Source organism: Microtus pennsylvanicus, chromosome 14 (assembly GCF_037038515.1).
Source record: "Microtus pennsylvanicus isolate mMicPen1 chromosome 14, mMicPen1.hap1, whole genome shotgun sequence".
Lineage (NCBI taxonomy): Eukaryota > Metazoa > Chordata > Mammalia > Rodentia > Cricetidae > Microtus > Microtus pennsylvanicus.
This window is the reverse complement of record NC_134592.1, coordinates 12,892,149-12,911,104: the sequence shown is the minus strand read 5'-3', so window position 1 is coordinate 12,911,104 and position 18,956 is coordinate 12,892,149. Positions and strand designations below refer to the sequence as shown.

At 39.9% G+C, this 18,956-nt stretch overlaps 1 protein-coding gene across 4 annotated transcripts in view; it reads left to right on the top strand.

Annotated features, from left to right (window-relative positions):
• The window catches only part of Papola (poly(A) polymerase alpha), a 52,234-nt gene that overhangs the window by 719 nt on the left and 32,559 nt on the right, over window positions 1-18,956 (top strand). For 2 of the 4 annotated variants that reach the window (XM_075947727.1, XM_075947729.1), the window contains exons 2-5: window positions 2,902-2,964; window positions 12,435-12,608; window positions 13,536-13,602; window positions 18,762-18,843. In XM_075947727.1, the coding sequence (XP_075803842.1) occupies window positions 2,939-2,964; window positions 12,435-12,608; window positions 13,536-13,602; window positions 18,762-18,843 (349 nt within the window). In that variant the 5' untranslated portion in view covers window positions 2,902-2,938. The remainder of the gene's footprint in view (window positions 1-2,901; window positions 2,965-12,434; window positions 12,609-13,535; window positions 13,603-18,761; window positions 18,844-18,956) is intronic. The other 2 variants (XM_075947730.1, XM_075947728.1) reach the window with 1 other exon arrangement.

Below are 18,956 nucleotides of genomic sequence, written 5' to 3'. Positions count from 1 at the left end.
TTACCTTGATTCTTTTTCTCTTAATTTTCTTCCTCTCCCTTTTTTCTCCTAAGAGATTGGCCATCCCATTGTTGGAATCTAGAAGTAGATAAGAGCGTGTGTTCTGCTTCCGTGTGAAGGCTTAGGTTGTGCGACTACTTTTCTTTCATAACAGGAGAGGCAGTTAATTTTGACACAGCATCAATATGGGATCCCTCGGATTGTACTTAATACTTTAAAAATGGATCCTTTGGCCTCTTCGTTTTTGTTGAGAGACCCTGATGTTTTGTTCAGAGACCCTTTGGATGTGTTTTATTTCTGTAAGGATAACATTTGTTAGGCTTACTAGCTACTATATCGATGTAAAACCCGCGAAGTTCCCGTTGAGTCATTCTTCAGGGAGCGAGGGTAAAGTAAAGCACGAGTCTATAAACTTTGGTATTTTTTTTCATTGGGATTCAAATAAATGTGAATGGTTGGAGTGTTGTCACGTGGTAACCTTGTCTTAACTCCTGTTGACTGCTCCTGATACATCAGTAGTAAAAAAGATGGACGCACATCCTAAAGGGAAAGACTTCAGATTAGAAATAACGTTAAGTAATTTATGTGTGGGGGTGCAGATAGGAAGGAGAGTCTGCGTTTCCGTCTCAGCACGCTTGAGAAGATGAGCAGGGGCACTTCAGAGTTACAGAAACTTCCAGTTCCAGGCTCTAAGCGCTTTAATCTTTGCGATTTATTTCAAATGTATAAAATGAAGGTTTGTTTCATGGGATTTGAACTCTACAGCCAATTTCTCACAAGCTGTCCTATCTTAACCCAGATAGTACTGGTACTCTTACTAATACAAAGCAACGGAAGACTGCCTAGTTGAGAAGGCCAGGCCTTCCTTCTCATTACTTTGCTTTCTGAGAGCCTCTGACACTGCTAACCTCATTTCTCCATGGAAGGCTTGCCTTGCTTCTTGTCTTCTGGTGCCACTTGACATTAATTTGGTGCCTTTGATGTACTGAGTTGTGATTTCCTAGATATTTTGTGTTCGACAAACTGTGGTTTTGGTGTGCCTTTTAAATTTGGGCATGTAAATTGGGATTGAAGTGTAGACATCTCAGGAGAAAGGTCGGGGTCAGAGTGGATTGAATCATTGCATTCACAGGTGCATGTTTTGTCTAAATTTTGAATATAATTACAAACAATTTGAAAAATGCTGCTGTAGTGGTGATACTTTGAAGAATTATGGAGAAAACAAAGACGCTTTTAAAAAACACTTGAAAGTTCTGGAAGTCCATTAAGAAAGTTTCTCACCTAATGCTGTTGACATTAAGCCACATAATTCCTTTTAAGGGAGGTCTTCCTGTGTCTTCTAGGGTCTTTCTTTAGTAGTGCCTCTGACCTCAGCTTAGTAGATGTCGGCAGCCTTACCCCAGTGATTTCCTCGAAGTGGCAACAACACAGATGCCTCAAGACTTTTTCAGATGTACTTTAAAGTACATAGTTTGTTGGTTCAAGAACCACTATGTTAGTTAGGAGGTGATGGCATATGCCTTTAATCCTAGACAGAACAGAATCTCTGAGTTCAAGTCTGGCCTGGTCTACAGAGTGACCAGGACAGCCAGGGCTACACAGAGGAACCCTCTCTTTGAAAACCAAAATAAATAAATAATAAAATAAAAAAATAGGAACTGCATTAATGTAAAGTATGTATCATACATTTTATTCTTGCCTTACGCTAATGGCCAAATCATTTGTACCAGCATCAGTGTTTGCATCCATGCCACACCCAGAATGTTGCTGAAGTTGTTGGAACTATTTAGTGAGACTTGGAGAAGACAGTAGTTCCCTTGTATGTTTATGACGTCATTTACTAGAAGAGAATGGGAGGGCTTGCCTGATCAAAGGTAGAGCTGGGTCCAGCTGGTGGACACAATGTGGCTGTGACTTAGTGTGGTCTCCTGGTGCAGGATGGTTGTGGGCCATCACTGAGGGCCTTTTAACAGGGTTGAAAGCTTCTCTTGATTTTGCTCTTGGTATTTGCAGTCATGTGTAAGGCAGTGATGAGGAATGCTCCTTGAGCCTTAGGAATCCCATGGTGCATGCACTTCTTGAAGTGTACATGTGATGCATACCTATAATCTCAGCGCTGGAAGCGGAGGAGAGAGGTTTGAGTCGAGCTTAACCTACATAATAAGGCCCTGTCTCAAACAGCAGAGAGCAGTTTATTACTAGCATATATTGTAAGGTTTTTTTTGTTATTGTTTTTACAAAATAGTTTCATTGTGACATTTTCACACATGTATGATGTACTGTCATGGACATAATATGTAGAACAGTTTTTTGGTAAAAAGTGATTTTTTTTTTTAAGTCTGCAACTTTAGTGCACTGCATTTGAAGTATTTAAAAAAAACCACACAGTTTAATAACAAGACAGTATTAACAAACAAGAGCAGGCTAACGGAAGAAGAGAGGGACAGGAAAAGGTATTCTAATAATAAATCTTTGGAAAAACAATTTTCTAATTGGAGAACACATGTATGTGTGGATGAAGGTGCACACATCTGTGCATGTTCTTGTGGAGGCCAGGGATGTCATCTGTTGCTTTCTATTTTCATTTTGAGATGGATCTTTCTGAACCTGGAGACCACTGATTCAGCTATACTGGTTGACCAGTGAGTTCCAGGGATCCATCTGAACTTTCTCCCTTCTCCTCAAAGGCTCGGGTTATAGACACTTGGAGCTAGGAATCTGAACTCAGATCTTTATGGTGTGTGGGTGTGTGTATAGGTAGTATTTGACTGAGACTGGGAAGTCAGCTTCAAGATTGGAGGTTAATGTTGTAAGAGAATTGTTTGCTGCTCAGTTAAGTGATTATGATTTTTGAAATGCTGTTTTCTATTAAACATGTTAATGAACATGTTTGATTCCTAGTCCATGAACACCTTCATCGTTTTTACTTGAGGCAAAAATGATGTCTTCTGGCTTGATTACTTGGTAAGTCAATTTTATGTTAGTAGTACACCTAAATTTAGTCTTCATTTGTCTCTAGACAAGTATTTTAAAATTTTGCTTCCCCCCCTCCCCCGGCTGCAGTGGCACACGCCTTTAATTCCAGCAGGCGGCTCTCTGTTCAAGGCCAGCCTGGTCTACCAGAACTAGTTCCTGGACAGGCCCCAAAGCTACAGAGAAACCCTGTCTTGGGGTGAGGGGGCAGGGGAAAACCATTATTTTCCTTTAAAAAAAAGAAAAAGACCATTGGGATGCTTAGCTAGTTCTCATTTCTTTTTGCCTTTAATTCTGTATCTTTAATGTCCACAACAGCTTTTTAAACTTTTTAAAATATTGTACAACATTGGGTTATAATGTTCAAGGCAGTGATGAAGGTGATAACGGCTTCTGTTCTGGTTAGGTTTTTTTTCTGTTTGACGTAAGCAGAAGTGATCAGGGAAAACAACCTCAACTGAGAAAATGAATCAGATTGTAGGCACCTCTGTAGGGCATTTTCTTGGCTTAATGATTGATAAGGGAGGGGAGGGCCCAGGGCCCAGCCCACTGTGGGCGGTACTACATCTGTGTAGGTGGTTCTCTATTATATAAGAAAGGCAAACTAAGCAAGGTGTGAAGAGCAAACTAGGAAGCAGTGTTCCTTCACGGCCTCTGCTCGAGTTTCTGCCGTGACTTCTTCATGATGGACTCTAAACTGTAAGCAGAAATAAACCCTTCCTCCTAGTTACTTTGATCATGATATTTATTTATTTGTGTTTTTTTTCGAGACAGGGTTTCTCAGTAGTTTTGGAGCTTGCCCTGGAACTAGCACTTGCAGACCAGGCTGGCCTCAACTCACAGAGTTGCTGGGATTAAAGGCATGCACCACCACTCCCCAGCTATTTTTTAATTGATATTTATTGAGTTCTACATTTTTCTCTGCTCCCCTCCCTGCCTCTACCCTCCCCACTTCAACCCTCTGCCAAGGTTCCCATGCTCCCAATTTACTCAGGAGATCTTGTCTTTTTCTACTTCCCATGTAGATTAGATCTGTATAAGTCTCCCTTGGTGTTCTCATTGTTGTCAGTTCTCTGGGATTGTGGTTTGTAGGCTGGCTTTCTTTGCTTTATGTTTAAAAACCACCTATGAGTGAGTACATGTGATAATTGTCTTGGCCATTCTTACAGATATAAGATGGAATCTCAGAGTTGTTTTGCTTTGCATTTCTCTGATGAGTAAGGATGTTGAACATTTCCTTAAGTGTCTTTCAGCCATTTTAGATTCCTCTGTTGAGAGTTCTCTGTTTAGGTCTGTACTCCATTTTTTTTAATTGGATTATGTGATCTTTTGGTGTTCGAATTTTTTGAGTTCTTTGTATATTTTGGAGATCAGACCTCTGTGGGGATCATGGTATTTTATAACAGCCAAAAGAAACCTAACTAAGACAATTCTTTAAATTGGTTAGATTGATGCACTTGCATTTATGTGTGTGGATGTGTTGACTTGTGTGTATGTGTAAAGTGTATGCCACGGTGCTCATGCAGAGGCCAGAGAACTTTTGAGTTCTTTCCCCTTGTGTCCTGGAGATCGAACTTAGGTTATTAGGCTTTGGTGATAGGTGCCTTTACCTATCGTGCCAGCCTGATACTTGATAATTTTAAAGGTACTAATATAAACAGACTCTGGATTCCATACCATATTCTTATTCTAGTGTTGTTTTCCATTTTATGTTGGGAGCCATATTTGATTTCCCAATTTCGGGGGTGGGGTTGAGATAGGCACTTGTGTTACAAGTGCAGGCTGGCTACAAACTGGCATTTCTCCTGTCTGTCTTAGCTTTTCCCTTCTGAGATTACAGATACACACCATTCCAAACTTGTCTATGTATTTTTAAAATTAGTTCCTGGCAGGTGAGTGAAATGGCTCAACAGATAAAGTGCATCCAGGTTCAATCCAGAGACCCCAAGTAAAGATGGAAGAAGCCAATCAACTCCACAGGGTTTTCTGCTCTCCACACATGAGCCTGTGGCATGATCTCTCACACCACGTAAATAAAACATAATAAAAATTAATAGGAAAAAGCTTAAATCATGTCTGTTTTTATTTTTCCCAGTGTTTTGTGACTGGTCCAGGCTATCCTGGGGAAGTTGATGCAGGAGTGCACCCCCCTTCCCTTAGAGTCTGTAGCAAAGGAACAGTTAGAAACACCCATAGGAACTGGATGATGGTGGCGCACGCCTTTAATCCCCACATTCAGGAGGCAGAGGCAGGCGGATCTCTGAGTTTGAGGCCAGCCTGGTCTACAAGAGCTAGTTCCAGGACAGGTTCCAAAACTACAAAGAAACCCTGTCTCGAAAAACCAAAAAAAGAGGAGGAGGGAGCAAAACACAAAATCAAATAAATACGTTTTTATTAAATAACAAAATAATATTCTTTGGAAGAACAGGGAAGTGACCTAGCTTTTGACAAAATGACTGTGTCCTTTTCCTGCACAGTCAACCTGGAATTGACAGTTTGGCCTTAGGTTTCATCGTACTTTATTCATTCCCCTTAGGTAAAACCTGTTTAATGCTAAATTCCTGCCTAGACTGGCATCAAATTCTTTTAAATCCTTCTGCGTCAGCCGGTGAGTGCTCAGATTACAGGGCAAGCCACTATACCTGACTGGGTATGAATGCTTAAAATAGTTACTTTTAGTTATTCTGTCTCTGTGTTTGTACATAAGTGTGACCATGTAGGTCAGAGAGCACATCAGATCCCCTGGACTAGAGAGTTAGAGGTGGTTGTGAGCCATCCAGTATGGGTACACTACTGGGAACTCTTGTGGTCCTCTGTAAGCATCAAGTGCTCTTAAATGCTGAGTCATCTCTCCAGCCGCCAGAATTAATATTAAATACATATTGCAGTACCTTTGAGAGGTTCCTTATTCCTTTTCTGCCCAGATTTCTTTTTACTGCTTATACAATGTTTGCAAACATTGTAAATTTGTAGAAATTTGGTAAAACAGTACTAGGGCATGTCTTTGTGTTATTCATCTACTACCTCCCCCACCCCTTTCCCTTCTGCATGGCCATTCTCTCTCCTCCTTCCCCCTTCCCCCTCATCAGTTCTTTAGGGGATTGAGACCAGGTCTCATTGTAGCCCTGGCTGGTCTAGAATTCACATTTTTACATTTATTTTTTTTGTGTGGGGGAGAACAAGGACAACTTGTGGGAGTTGTTTTTCTCAGACCCTCAGACCATGTGGTTCTGAACTCATCTGGTCAGGCTTGGCAGCAAGCAAGTGCCTTTACTCATTGAGCCATATTAGCCCAATTAAAAACTTTTTTTTAAAGATTTTTTTTTAAGTATGAGTACTCTATCTGCACACATGTACACTTGAATGCTGAAAGAGAGCATATAAAATCCCATTATAGATGGTTGAGAGCTACCATGTGGTTGCTGGAAATTGAACGCAGGACCTCTAGAAGAGTAGGCAGTGATCTTAACTGTTGAGCCATCTCACCAGTCCCCCAATTAAAAAGTTTTAAAATTAGATTTATTTATGTGTTTGCACACACATGTGTCTGATACATAGCTTTCGTTGACAATTTGTGAGAGTTGATCCAGGGGTTTGGTGAGTTGGTTTAGACTCCTCAGGATGTCAGGCTTGGTGGCAAGTAACCTTTAGTTTCTTACTCTGTAGCCTACATTGGCCCTCAGCTCCAGATCCTCCTGCCTCAGCCTCTTAAGTACCAGAATTACAGTTTTGTGTCACTTTCTTTACCCTTCTATTCTTTTAATCTTACTTCTCATTATCTATAGTAGCTACAATTATGGTACATTCCATCATGTTCTGAAACATAAGGGTACACATTGTGAAAGATGTAAGGAGATACCATAGGGTAGAGTACATGGAGACTCAGTGAACTTAGGGAGTTGTTTTCTGTCTTTATTTGCAGTAGAAAAGATAATTGGTGCTTATGTGAAGTGCTTTGACTCACTGTGTGGACTGAGTTCTCAGCATCATAATTGCACAGCCTTTTCACCTGACATTGTGAGCATTTTCCCTTGCTACCCTATGAATTACTATTATATTATTTTATACATATGTGTTATATATATACATTTATATTACACACAAATATATATTAGAGTTTCCAGGCAGAGTTTCTCTTTGTAGCCCTGGATGGTCTTAAATAGAGATCCACTTACCTCTGTCCCCAAGTGCTGGGATTAAAGGTGTGTGCCACCACACCAGGTGAATTACTGTTGTGTGGCATGTTATTTCCTAAACATTTACTAAAGTCTTTCACCGGTGGGCCATGAATGGTTTCTAGTCTTTCCTATGGTGTCGCATATAGGGCTCCAGTAGAGTCAGATAATCTTGTATGTTCCTTGTATGAGAAGGGTCAGATTTTAGTATGTGGAAAGTCAAAAGAAACAATTAAAAGTGAACGGAATAGATGTCAGGCATGCCCACATTCTGGAATAGCACTGGAGTACATGATGTTCCTGTCAGTTGTATATCTGTATAAGAATTTGGGGCCATATTTTGGACAATCTTATGGTTGTTGTTGTTGTTTTGTTTTGCCACCCTAGGAGGCTTAGGTACTACGTCCCCATCCCCCGAGATAGCTTTTCTCTGTAGTAGAGCCAGACTTCAAGCTCATGACCACTCTCCTGCCTCAGCCTCCAGACTGTTAGAATTCTAAGCCTAGAATTCTATGCCCAGTTTGTTGTTTTAAAACGTGATGGAGTTTAGGTTAGACTTGTCTACCTTGTCTTAAAAAAATGTTGGAGAGGCTATATCTTTCATTGTCGGAACTTTGAACTTCATAGATGGCTAGAGTTAAAGTTCTAGCACTAGAGAGCCAGAGGCAGTTGGATCTCTGAGTTCTGGGCCAGCCTAGTCTACAGAGTGAGTTCAGGACAGCCAGTACTGTTTCACAGAGAAACCCTGTCTAAAGACTAAACTGGCCCCTACACCCTTTCTTTTTTGAGATGTCTCTCTAGCCTTTGTTGACCTGGAACTTTGTAGTGTAGACCATGCTTTGAGCTTGCCACTATCCTCCTGCCTCTAATCTCCTCAGTGCTGGGATTAAAGTATATATTTTCATATTCACAACTCTTGTTAGTTTTCTGTCTGTGATATATACTTAAGAAAAATTAAGAGAAAGGCCAGGCAGTGTGCCACACGCTGCCTTAATCCCAGCAGTGGATTAAGCAGGTGGATCTCTGTGAGTTCAAGGCCAGTCTGGTCTAAAAGAGCCAGTTCCAGGACAGGGAAACAAAGCTACAGAGAAACCCTGTCTCGAAAAAAAAAAAAGATATTTAGATAGATAGAAAGATTTTTTTTAAAAAGTCTTTTATTTTGACTCTGTGTGTCAGGTTCCACACCATGCTCAGCTGGCTGCATTGCTGTGGCCTAAGGTAAGGCTGAGCATCATGCTGGGGGCCTCGTACATTAATTAGGGAGAGCATGAAACAGAGTTTGTTCTTTTTTATGTTTGGGGGACAGTTTTATATAGACAGGCTGATCTTGAACTTACACAGAGCTACTGTTGATCTTCCTGCCTGCACTCAAAGTATTGGGACCAGAGGCATTCGCTACTAGACCTAACAAAGTAGAATAATGTCTGGAAAAGTGGTAGATGTGGCCTGATGTTTTCAGGCATAGAAGAGGGGCTCTGCTGTGCACATGAAGGCGATATCTGAGGTGAACTAGAGCTTCATCCGTAGGGTTTTGGTCTAGTTTGTTTAAATTGAGTGGTATACTTGGTTTTGTTAGAAACCGAACAGTTGCTGGGTAGTGTACACCTTTAATCCCAGCACTTGGGAGGTAGAGGCAGGCAGATCTCTGAGTTTCAAGACAGCTACACAGGGAAACCCTGTCTTGAAAAAAACAAGAAGACTGAACAATTGCAAAAAGACATCTTAATTTGCTTTTAGCACTGTATTTGATTTCTCTCTTCCTCATGCTTTTCTTTCCTCTTTCCAGTGTGTCTTTCATACTGTTCAAGTGTTCTCTCAACTTACATCCTCAGCCCTGTTACTCTCTTTAATTTCTAGTGTTAAATGGGAAAATGTGAGTTTTCTATTTAAAATATAATGACAGTGTTTCTCCTTGGAACATTTTGGACTCTGAAAACAAGTACCACAGTGTTTAGAATGTGTATTTGCTTTTATTTAATTGTGTGAGAGAGTCATACCTACCTACACATACACCGTTCTCAGTGCATGTGCTTTCTCCGTGGCACAGAAATCACAACTTTTTTTAAAATATTTATTTATTATGTATACAGTATACAATATTTTGTCTGTGTGTGTCTGCAAACCAGAAAAGGCAGCAGTCCTCATTACAGATGGTTGTGAGCCACCATGCGGTTGCCGGGAATTGAACTCAGAACCTTTGGAAGAGCAGGCAATGCTCTTAACCACTGAGCCATCTCTCCAGCCCAGAAATTACAACTTTTAAGAGTTCTTAACCTTTCTGTGTTCATTCTGAAGAATGTCATGTTCTTGCCACTGCCCAGTGTACTTCTTCTGGTCAGTTCTAAGGTCTTCACCTCTCACATTCCCATAAAAATGCTAGGATTAGATATTACCTGCTGAGCCATCTCCCCAGTCCCTGTTTTTACCTGTCTTACTATGCATGTTTTACTTGAATTAGATGATATGTGTGTGCTTATATATGTACACATGTGAAAGTGTACATAACCTGATATAAGTTGTATATGCTTTTGAATTAGATGAGGTGTGTGCTTGCTTGTGTGTACACATGTGTATGTATAACAGATGTTCTATGCTTTTTGAATATGAAACAAAGTAGCAAGATGATTACATTTTGAGTCAAAGTAAATTTAAAAAAAAAACACCTGCATATGATTTATCTCCGCATCATTTTAGCATGGAAACTAATATGGACATAAGGGAGTTTTTCCCTCAAAATGTTACCCTCTTTGAATTTTCTTTTTTTTTTTTCCTTTGGTTTTTCGAGACAGGGTTTCTCTGTAGCTTTGGTGCCTCGAACTCCCAGAGATCCGCCTGCCTCTGCCTCCTGAGTGCTGGGATTAAAGGTGTGCGCCACCACTGCCCGGCTTTTTTTTTTTTTTAAGACATGGGCTTTTGTAGCTCAGGCTGGTCTTTTAACTTGCTATATAATGGAGGAATAACCTTGATTTACCTCTGCTTCAATTCTGAGACTACAGATGTGCACCACCATGCCTGGCCCTAGATTGAACAGTTTTACGTGAATTTATAAATCTGAACCAAGCCAGGCGGTGGTGGTGCACACCTTTAATCCCAGCACTCAAGATGAAGAGGCAGGCAGATCTCTGCGTTGGACGGCAGCCTGGTCAACAAAGCAAGTTCCAGGACAGCCAGCATTGTTACATAGAGAAATCCTGTCACGAAAAATAAACAGCCAATAAATAAATAAATAACAATCTGAACCTGCCTCCTGGTTCACTTGTAAAGTGACCTAGACAAGAGCATTCCAAGTTTTTGTAGGTCTGAAAATAATAAACCTGAAGACTGGGCAGTGGTGGATTTTATGCCTAGTTCTAGGAGGCAGAGGCTTGTGAGTCTCTCTCTGAGTTTGAGGCCAGCCTAGTCTACAGAGTGAGTTCTAGGACAGCCAAGGCTACACAGAGCAGCCCTGTCTCAAAAAACAAAAATAAAAAAAAAGCGGGGTGGGTGGTAATGATGAGGGCTGGAAAATGCACAAGTGGGTGTTCATATTTTACTAATAATCCAAACTGAACTGAGTGGTGATAGCCAAGGTGAAGAAAGCAAAGAAACAACACAGATGGAGATGGACTGTGTTTTAAAGTCACTAAAACATGATTTTAGCATGCACTTATGAAAGTTCCATACTTGAATTTCTAGCTTAAAGTTAAAACCATTTAGGAAAGCTGGGCACGGTAGCACATTCTCGTCCTAGCATTCCCAGTCTGTAGCAGGAGGGTGACAAGTTGCAGTTTAGCATAGGTTAAATGACAAAGTCTTGTTTCATAACTGAAACAAAGCAAACATTATTTATGGTTGAATGTATAGTCCTGGCACAGTCTGGAGGACTGTAGTTGGAGAATCTCAGTGCAGCAGTGAATAACAAACTGGTCTAGTTGTGTGGGCCGTGGCTAAGTGTGTATGGTTGAGGTATTAGAGGTGGGGAGGGCGATGAGACGGCATCTTACTAAGTAGCTATCTCAGCCTGTCTGCAGCTCATTATCCTCCTGCCTCTGCTCCTGAGTTCTTGAGTTACATGTGTTTGCTACCATTCCTGTTGTAAACACATGTCATGTTTAAGACATGAATTCAGTTAGATTAGCTATATCTTAATCATAGATTCTATATAATTTTGGAAAATAAAATCTTCAGTTTCTTAACTTTAAGAAAATGCTTGGTGTTTGTGTGACTTTTAGAAGGAACACTGCAGCCCAGCAAGCAGCACACCTGAGAAGAATAGGTTGAAGAGACCAGAGGGGAGTTCCTTAATGTAGGAGATAAAATCACATTCTTATTTATTCAATAATGGTGACTGCAGTCTGAATGGAAGCTGACACAACACATAAGTAGGTCAGGGCACAGTGATTAGAAGACACAGCATATAGCTGAGTGGTCAGCAACAGGACCACTTGTATCTGTCTGTCAGTATCAGAAGACAAAAGCAGAGCTTAGTAGGTCTGAACATAAAAGTGTCCTGGCACTCAGTGCATAATATTCATCAAGTATATAATTTTCTAAAAGTGTCAGAAACTTAGTGTGACTACAGCTCTTTCCCTTTAAGTTGGATTTGTATGCTATTTGCCCCATTACATGTGTCATCCAGCGAGTGTCTTATGTCAAAAAGAGTGTTTTCTTTTCCTTTATTAAGACAGGTCTCATTGTGTAGGCCGGATTATTTATTGGCAATCTTGTCTCTGCCTTCTGAGTGCTGGAGCTACAGTATACCAGATGCTCAGTTGAAACAGCCCTACCCCCACCCCAGTTGTTTATTAGGGCTTTAGAAATGCAAAAGGACTTCTTGTTACATTTTTAAAGGTTTATTTTTTGTATTGCACTCTATCTAGCAGTGTGTTCTATATTACTGTATTGCTTGCTCTCTGGCAGTGTGTCGGTATGGGTTCTTCCATTTAGTTTGGTGTTTCAGTGACGTTAATTCCTGGGGGAAGAGAAATTTATTGATATATTTTACTTCAAAGTATACAGAGATATATTTTGTTGTGAAGCAAAATGTCTTCGAAAGTAAAAATTTGGAGTTGAGCATGGTGATACATGCCTGTAGTTCTAGCAATCTGGGGCTAAGGCAAGTAGGTTCATGGCCAGCCTGGGTTGCCCTGTATTTCCTGTCTGAAAAAAAATACAAGTTTGGGGAACATGACAAGGATCAACTGTAGAAGTACATTTTTACTAAAGTACTTGTTCCAGTCATATTGATTAATTTCAAATTGTAGAATTTTTTGGCAGTAAAGAAAGTTTATCCAATTCCATTTTTAGTCCAGTTACAACGCAGGGATCACAACAAACGCAGCCACCACAGAGGCACTATGGCATTACCTCTCCTATCAGCTTAGCAGCCCCCAAGGAGACTGACTGCCTGCTAACACAGAAACTCATTGAGACTCTGAAGCCCTTTGGGGTTTTTGAAGAAGAAGAGGAACTGCAGCGCAGGTAAGATGTATGTGTGAACTTTAAGATGTTTATACTCAGTAAATTCGGAGTCATTCTTCACTTACTTTGTAGATAAGGTTACTCTGAATCTTATTTGCTTGTTTCATACAGGTTGATATTCCCTAGAGAGAACTTGTTCCATACAGAGTTCTATTGCCTTAATTATGATTTTTTTGGGCGGGGGGGAATAGGGGAGCAGAACAGTTTTGGTTAGGGTTTAAACATTGTACATTGGGCAAGGCTCTACTGCTAAGCTACCCTTAGCTCAGTTGAAATTTTTGAAGGGGACTGGAGATTGACTCAGAGGTTAAGAACACTCAGCTCTTACAGAGGACCTGGGTTGAATTTCCAGTTCCACATGGTAGTTTTCACCCATCTGTAACTCCAGTTTTAGGGGATTCAGTGCCCTCTTCTGACCTGGCCTTTGTAGGCACAAGGCACATGTGTGGTATACTGACATAAAATGCAGGTAAAATACTTATACACATAAAATTAAAAAAAAAATTTCCAATGGCTCTTGGTTATAATGCAGGATTGTCAGGAGAAAAGGAAATACTTTAACCAGTGTTATCAGTGCCAATGTTTAACCTCTTAAGTTTCTGATCTCTTACAAAATGTGAGTTTTGAGGCCAGGCCCACACCATTACATTAATCCCAGCTCTGAGGAGGCAATGGTGGGCATCTGGGTTATATAGTAAAACCTTATCCATAAACAACAAGTAAGTAAATAAATAGAAATAAAACCTAAAATAGTAGCAAATAACTATAATTCTCGCACCTGGGAGTCAGGATTGTGAGTTCTAAGTTAGCCTGGGCTATGTGGTAAGAGCATGTCTCAAAAACAAGAACAAAAGTAAAACCTTGTGACCCGTTTATTTATAATTTAATCTGTAATAGTGAATAACTTGTTAATTGCTTTATCAACAGGATTTTAATTTTGGGAAAATTAAATAACCTGGTGAAAGAATGGATACGAGAAATCAGCGAGAGTAAGGTAAGGTGATGCCACAGACCCAACTGTCCTACATCAGTTGGCCCTACTTGAATGAATTAAGTCTTTTGTGGTTTGTTTGTTTGTAAGGTAAGAGTTAGGTGTATGTTTCTCTGGGGCTCACTATATAGACCAGAGGGCCTAAAACTCATAGGTTCACTTGCCTCTGCCTCCTAAGTGCTAGGACTAGGTGTGCCACCATACCAGAATTTTTATTCCTAAAACAGTTACCAAGTTTCTTGTTATTTTGAAAGAAGTAAACTAAAAACAGTGACTTTTTTTTTAAAAAAAAATAGTGCTTTCTGGTTGCAGCATTTCAGAGTCAGACCCAGTAATTGTGAACTACTGCCCATTTTTCCAAGAATCACTTTTAAGGAAGGGTTCTCCTGATCGAAGTGGCCATGGCACTGGGCTGCAGTCCCGCCATTTGGAAGGTGGGTAGGCAGGAGAATTGAAAGTTTGAGGTTAGCCTGGGCTGTGTTATGAGGCCATGTCTCTTAATAAAGCAATGAAAGCAGTTTTAAAAGTTTACTACTATTGCACACTTTTAATCTCATTACAGACAGAGATACCTATGAGTTCGAGGCCAACTTGGTCTATAAAACAGCTTCCAGGACAGTTAGGGCTGTTATACAGAGAAACCCTGTCTTGAAAAGCAAAAGAAGCATACTAACAAAAGAAAGGTTTACTTTAGTTTTAGAATGTTCCAGGTCTGGATTCAGTCCCTACCATACTTGAGAATCTTAACTGTTTTTTTAAAAGTCCTGGAATAGCTTTGTTTTTTGTTTGTTTTTAATGAATTAATTTTTTTCTTTTTTGGTTTTTCGAGACAGGGTTTCTCTGTGGCTTTGGAGCCTGTCCTGGAACTAGCTCTGTAGACCAGGCTGGTCTCAAACTCACAGAGATCCGCCTGCCTCTGCCTTCCGAGTGCTGGGATTAAAGGCGTGCGCCACCACCCCGGCATGAATTAATTTTTTATGTGTATGGGTGTTTTGGCTTATAGGTGTGGCTAGGCACCAGATCCTCTGGACCATCTTTTTTGTGAGCTGTCACTGGGTACTAGGAACTGAACCTGGGTCTTCTAGAAGAGCAAATAGTGCTCTTAACCGCTAAGTCATCTCTAGCCCCCACTTGTGGTTTTTTTTTTTTTTTTAAGTGTTGTTTTGTTTTAGATACTCAAAAAGAACATCATTGTTTAGTTATGACATTTCCCTGAATTCATGGTACTTTGACTGTACTAATTCGCACAGTTAAGGAGTTCATTGCTATGCTTAATGTTAAAGTAAAATTATTATTAGAGCTGTGTGGAATGTATTTGACAGATTCTTAATGTTCCATAAGTAGCAGTAATTTTTCTGCTATAATAGAAAATGCATGTCTAATTTTTACACAGCTGAAAGGCTGATAGATAACCAAGGGAAGACTCATAGGACAGGAGAGGGTATTAAGGGAAAATAAATTACATGGTTTTAGGTAAGTTGATAGTGTTCTTAAAATACATGTTTATATATTTAAACTGATTAAAAATTGATCAGCTGGAACATTTAAATGGTGATTTTTTTTATGTCCCACATTTCTTACTAACAAAGTTTTCAATAGAAAATTTGGAAAAATAAGTTTTATGAGCTGAGCAAGAAGTGTCCAAGCTTGTGTTTTTCTTCATTGAAGTTGGTACTATCCTTGTGTAGGAAGCATGGATTTATTGAAGAGCTTTTTTCTTAGATGGTAGTCAAGTAGACAAAGCCACAACTGGTTTGTATTTTGAGATAGTTTTAGTATGTAGCCCGGGTGGGCCTTGAACTTGATTACCTAAGTAGTGTGATGACTTTGACTTAGCTTTTACCTTCCTAATACTGGGAGTACAGTTATTTGCCACCATTCCTGGTCAGAACTGAATTTTTTTATTTTTATTTTATTTTTTTTTTTGAGCTATGCCTGCTTGTCTATTGAGAACGGGCTTCATGAAGACTGCCCTGGACCTCCATGCCTCTCCTTCATAGTGTTGGGTGATAGGCAGTGCTAGGATTGCAGGGATGTGCACCACATCTGCCATCATGGGTACTTTTGTTCTTCCCTCCCAGGGACTGGAGGACCTGATGAGTTTCTTGAACCAGTGCTTTATTTACTTGTATTTAGTAAGCACATAGAGCAGAGGCTTTGCATTTAATGTTTTCATCCGTGTGCACTGTTAGGCTTGATCACCTTCCACTGTCTTCATCTTCCCCGACCCCCATTTGTTAGTCATCTTCACCACAAAAAGTCCCCCATTTGCCTTTGTGTCATCTGTCTCTGTCTAGATTCACAAATGAGATGATATGCAATATGGTTAGCCTGCATTTGGCTGATTTTGCTTAAAGTGATCTTTGGTTCCATCCGTTTTCATCTAAAAGATATTTAATTAATGCATAAATTTTAAGATTTATTTTTGTGTATGTTTTGCGTGTGTTGCTCACATGTCTGTGCTAGTAGTGGAGTAGGGTAAGATCTTCTAGAAACAGATGGTTGTAAGCCACCATGTTGAATGCTGGGAACAGTAATCCCTGACTCTCTGCAAGAGCAACCATTGCTCTTTATCTCTGAGGCGTTAATCTAACCCTCTAATTTTATTCTTTTTCTTTTTTCCATTTTTTAAGACAGTGTTTCTCTACCTCTGGCTGTCTTGGAATGCACTCTGTAGACCAGGTTGGCCTTGAACTCAAAAAGATCCCACTGCCTCTGCCTCCTGAGTGCTGGGATTAAAGGTGTACAACACAACCACCCGGCCCTAATTTTATTCTTTATGACTGAATAAATTCTACATACAAGATCTTAATCTTGTGGGAAGAGTAGTTGGGAAAGCTGTTTCTTCCGTCTGTAGACTGACTTTTTCACTCTGGTTTGTCTCGCACAGTTTTTTAATTTCATGAAATCTTATTTGCCAGTATTATTTCCTGATATCTTGGAGTCTTTCAGAAAATCTTTGCCTGCGTCTGTATTTGGAGGCATTCCATTTTTCTGCAGTAGTTGCAGAATTTCAGGTCATATTAAGGCGTTCACAGTTTTTTGTTTTTTTAAACACGGTGTGAAAAGGGATCCAACTACTACTATAGTATGATTTTGATACCTTTGTCAAATATTTGTGGATGATCATAGATGGGTTTGGATTTATGGTGCTCCATCATCTGCCTCTAATAGTATCCCGTGCTAATAATGCAAAATGTTGTTCCCGTCACTCAGTCTTTCTGCCTTAGGCTGCTAGCACTGAAGCAGGTTGCACAGTAAAAAAAGAAGAGAGCCCAACTTGGTAGAAATATCAGAAGTTTAAAGCTAATAATTTTTAGAACTTATTTGCCAATGTTCCATTTCATAAAGATAGGACTAGTAGCTTTTGTGTTAACCTGCGTAGTTTTTTTTTTTTGCTTATTTTGTTATTCAGAAAGCTAGCCAAAAATGTCCTTCCGTATGGTTACTAACCATAATTAAACTGATAGTAGAGAACCTGTGAGGACAGTTACAGAACTACTCATTTGGGTGCAACACTGGTTCAAGAATATGAATTTGTGCTGAAAGAAAGCTGTAGCTGTGAGTTTACTTCTAAGGTCTTCTGTTGGTCCTCTGTGTGTTTTAAGGCAGTTCCATTCTGTTTTTGCTGTTGGCTCTTTAATATAAATTGAAATTGGGATTCACGGTTCTTTTGTCATTGTTCTTCCTGTGTAGGATTGCCTAGGCTAGTATGTATGCATCTTATGTCTCCTGATGAATTTAGAATTTTTCTTTTGTTTTGTGAAGTGTATTACTGGAATTTCATGGTGATTGCTATTGATCTTTAGGTTACTTTCAATAATATTTACAGTATTCTGTCCAGTTCGTGAGCCTGAGAAATCTTTAGTGTTGTATTGAACCAGTGATTCTTTTGTTTCTTGAGGCATGATCTCCCTCCATAGACAGCCCAAAGTGCCCTGAAATTTATAGCGATCCTCTTCTCAGCCTGCCAAGTACAAGGAGTACAGTTGCATGATACCATACCCTATTTGAACTAACAACTCTTATTTATTTAAATGTTGGTGGTCTTTATAGTTTTATTTTTAATTGATTTTTGAGTTAATCTGTGTAGCCTTAGCTATCCTATAACTCGCTCTATAGATCATGAGGCTGGCTTGAACTCATAGAGCTCTGCCTGCCTCTGCCTCCCAAATACTGGCTCTTTATTCTTTCAGGGAAGATCTTGCTGTGTAGTTTAGATTAGCCTTGCTTAGCTTCTGGACATCTGGAGCAGAAGCGTTGATAGTTCTTCTGTGTGTCTTCCTAGGACGAGCCCGAGGATTAAGAAAAATTGTTTGGCTTAATAGAATGAGTTTCATTCCTTTCTGGTTTGGTTTGTGTTCTGTGAATAGCTTGGCTCTGTGACGAGTGTTGCAAGTTGATGAAAATGAGGCCTCATAAGGCGAGGCCTGTGCATGATTTTTCATCCATTGATAAGGTCTCTCTGTGATGACTTGGTACCTGACTCAGTTTTCCTATGAATATTTTTGGATATCATAATTTTGGGAGGGGGGAATCTCAATTATTATTTTTATTTCAAATTTTTATTACATTGATTTATTGTGCATGTGGTATGTGTGGAGGTCAGAGGACAATTTGCCTGATTTGGGTGGGTCCTTCTACCATATGGGCCTCTGGGATTAGTTACCCAGGTTGTCAGGCTTAGTGGCAAGTGCCTTTATGCACTGAGTGGTCTTGATGAACCTATTTTTATGTATTTATTCTTTGAGATGGGGTATCTTCTAGGCAGGCTGGCCCAAAGGGGCGTGTGCGTGGGGGGGGGGAGGGAGGGAGGGAGAGAGGGAGGGAGGGAGGGAGAGGGAGAGAGAGGGAGAGAGACACCTTGAATTTTGACCCTTCTTTTACTTCCTCCCCAGTGCTGAGGATTACGGGTACGTGCCACCATCCCAGTTTTGTGTAGTTAAAGTATAGCAATTTTATAGTTTCAGGGCTTGCGATTCTGAGGCAGGTAGATTGAATTGAGACTTTGAGATCAGCCTGGCTACACAGTTAAGAACTTGTCTCAAAACAAACAGAAACCTCACAAACACACTAAATTGACAAAACTCAGAAATCAGCTGTTACATCATTTGAAGTGGTGTCCCCCAGGCTTTGCTGACAACCATTGTTTTGTTCTACAGAATCTTCCACAATCTGTAATTGAAAATGTTGGAGGAAAAATTTTTACGTTTGGATCTTACAGACTAGGAGTACATACCAAAGGTAGGTAATTACTTATTTTGAGTTAATAAACTTTTATTTCTTAAGATTATGATAGTTTTTTATGAGTCATACACAAGATTGAATTAGCAAGGAAGTGAGAATCCTTAAGGAAT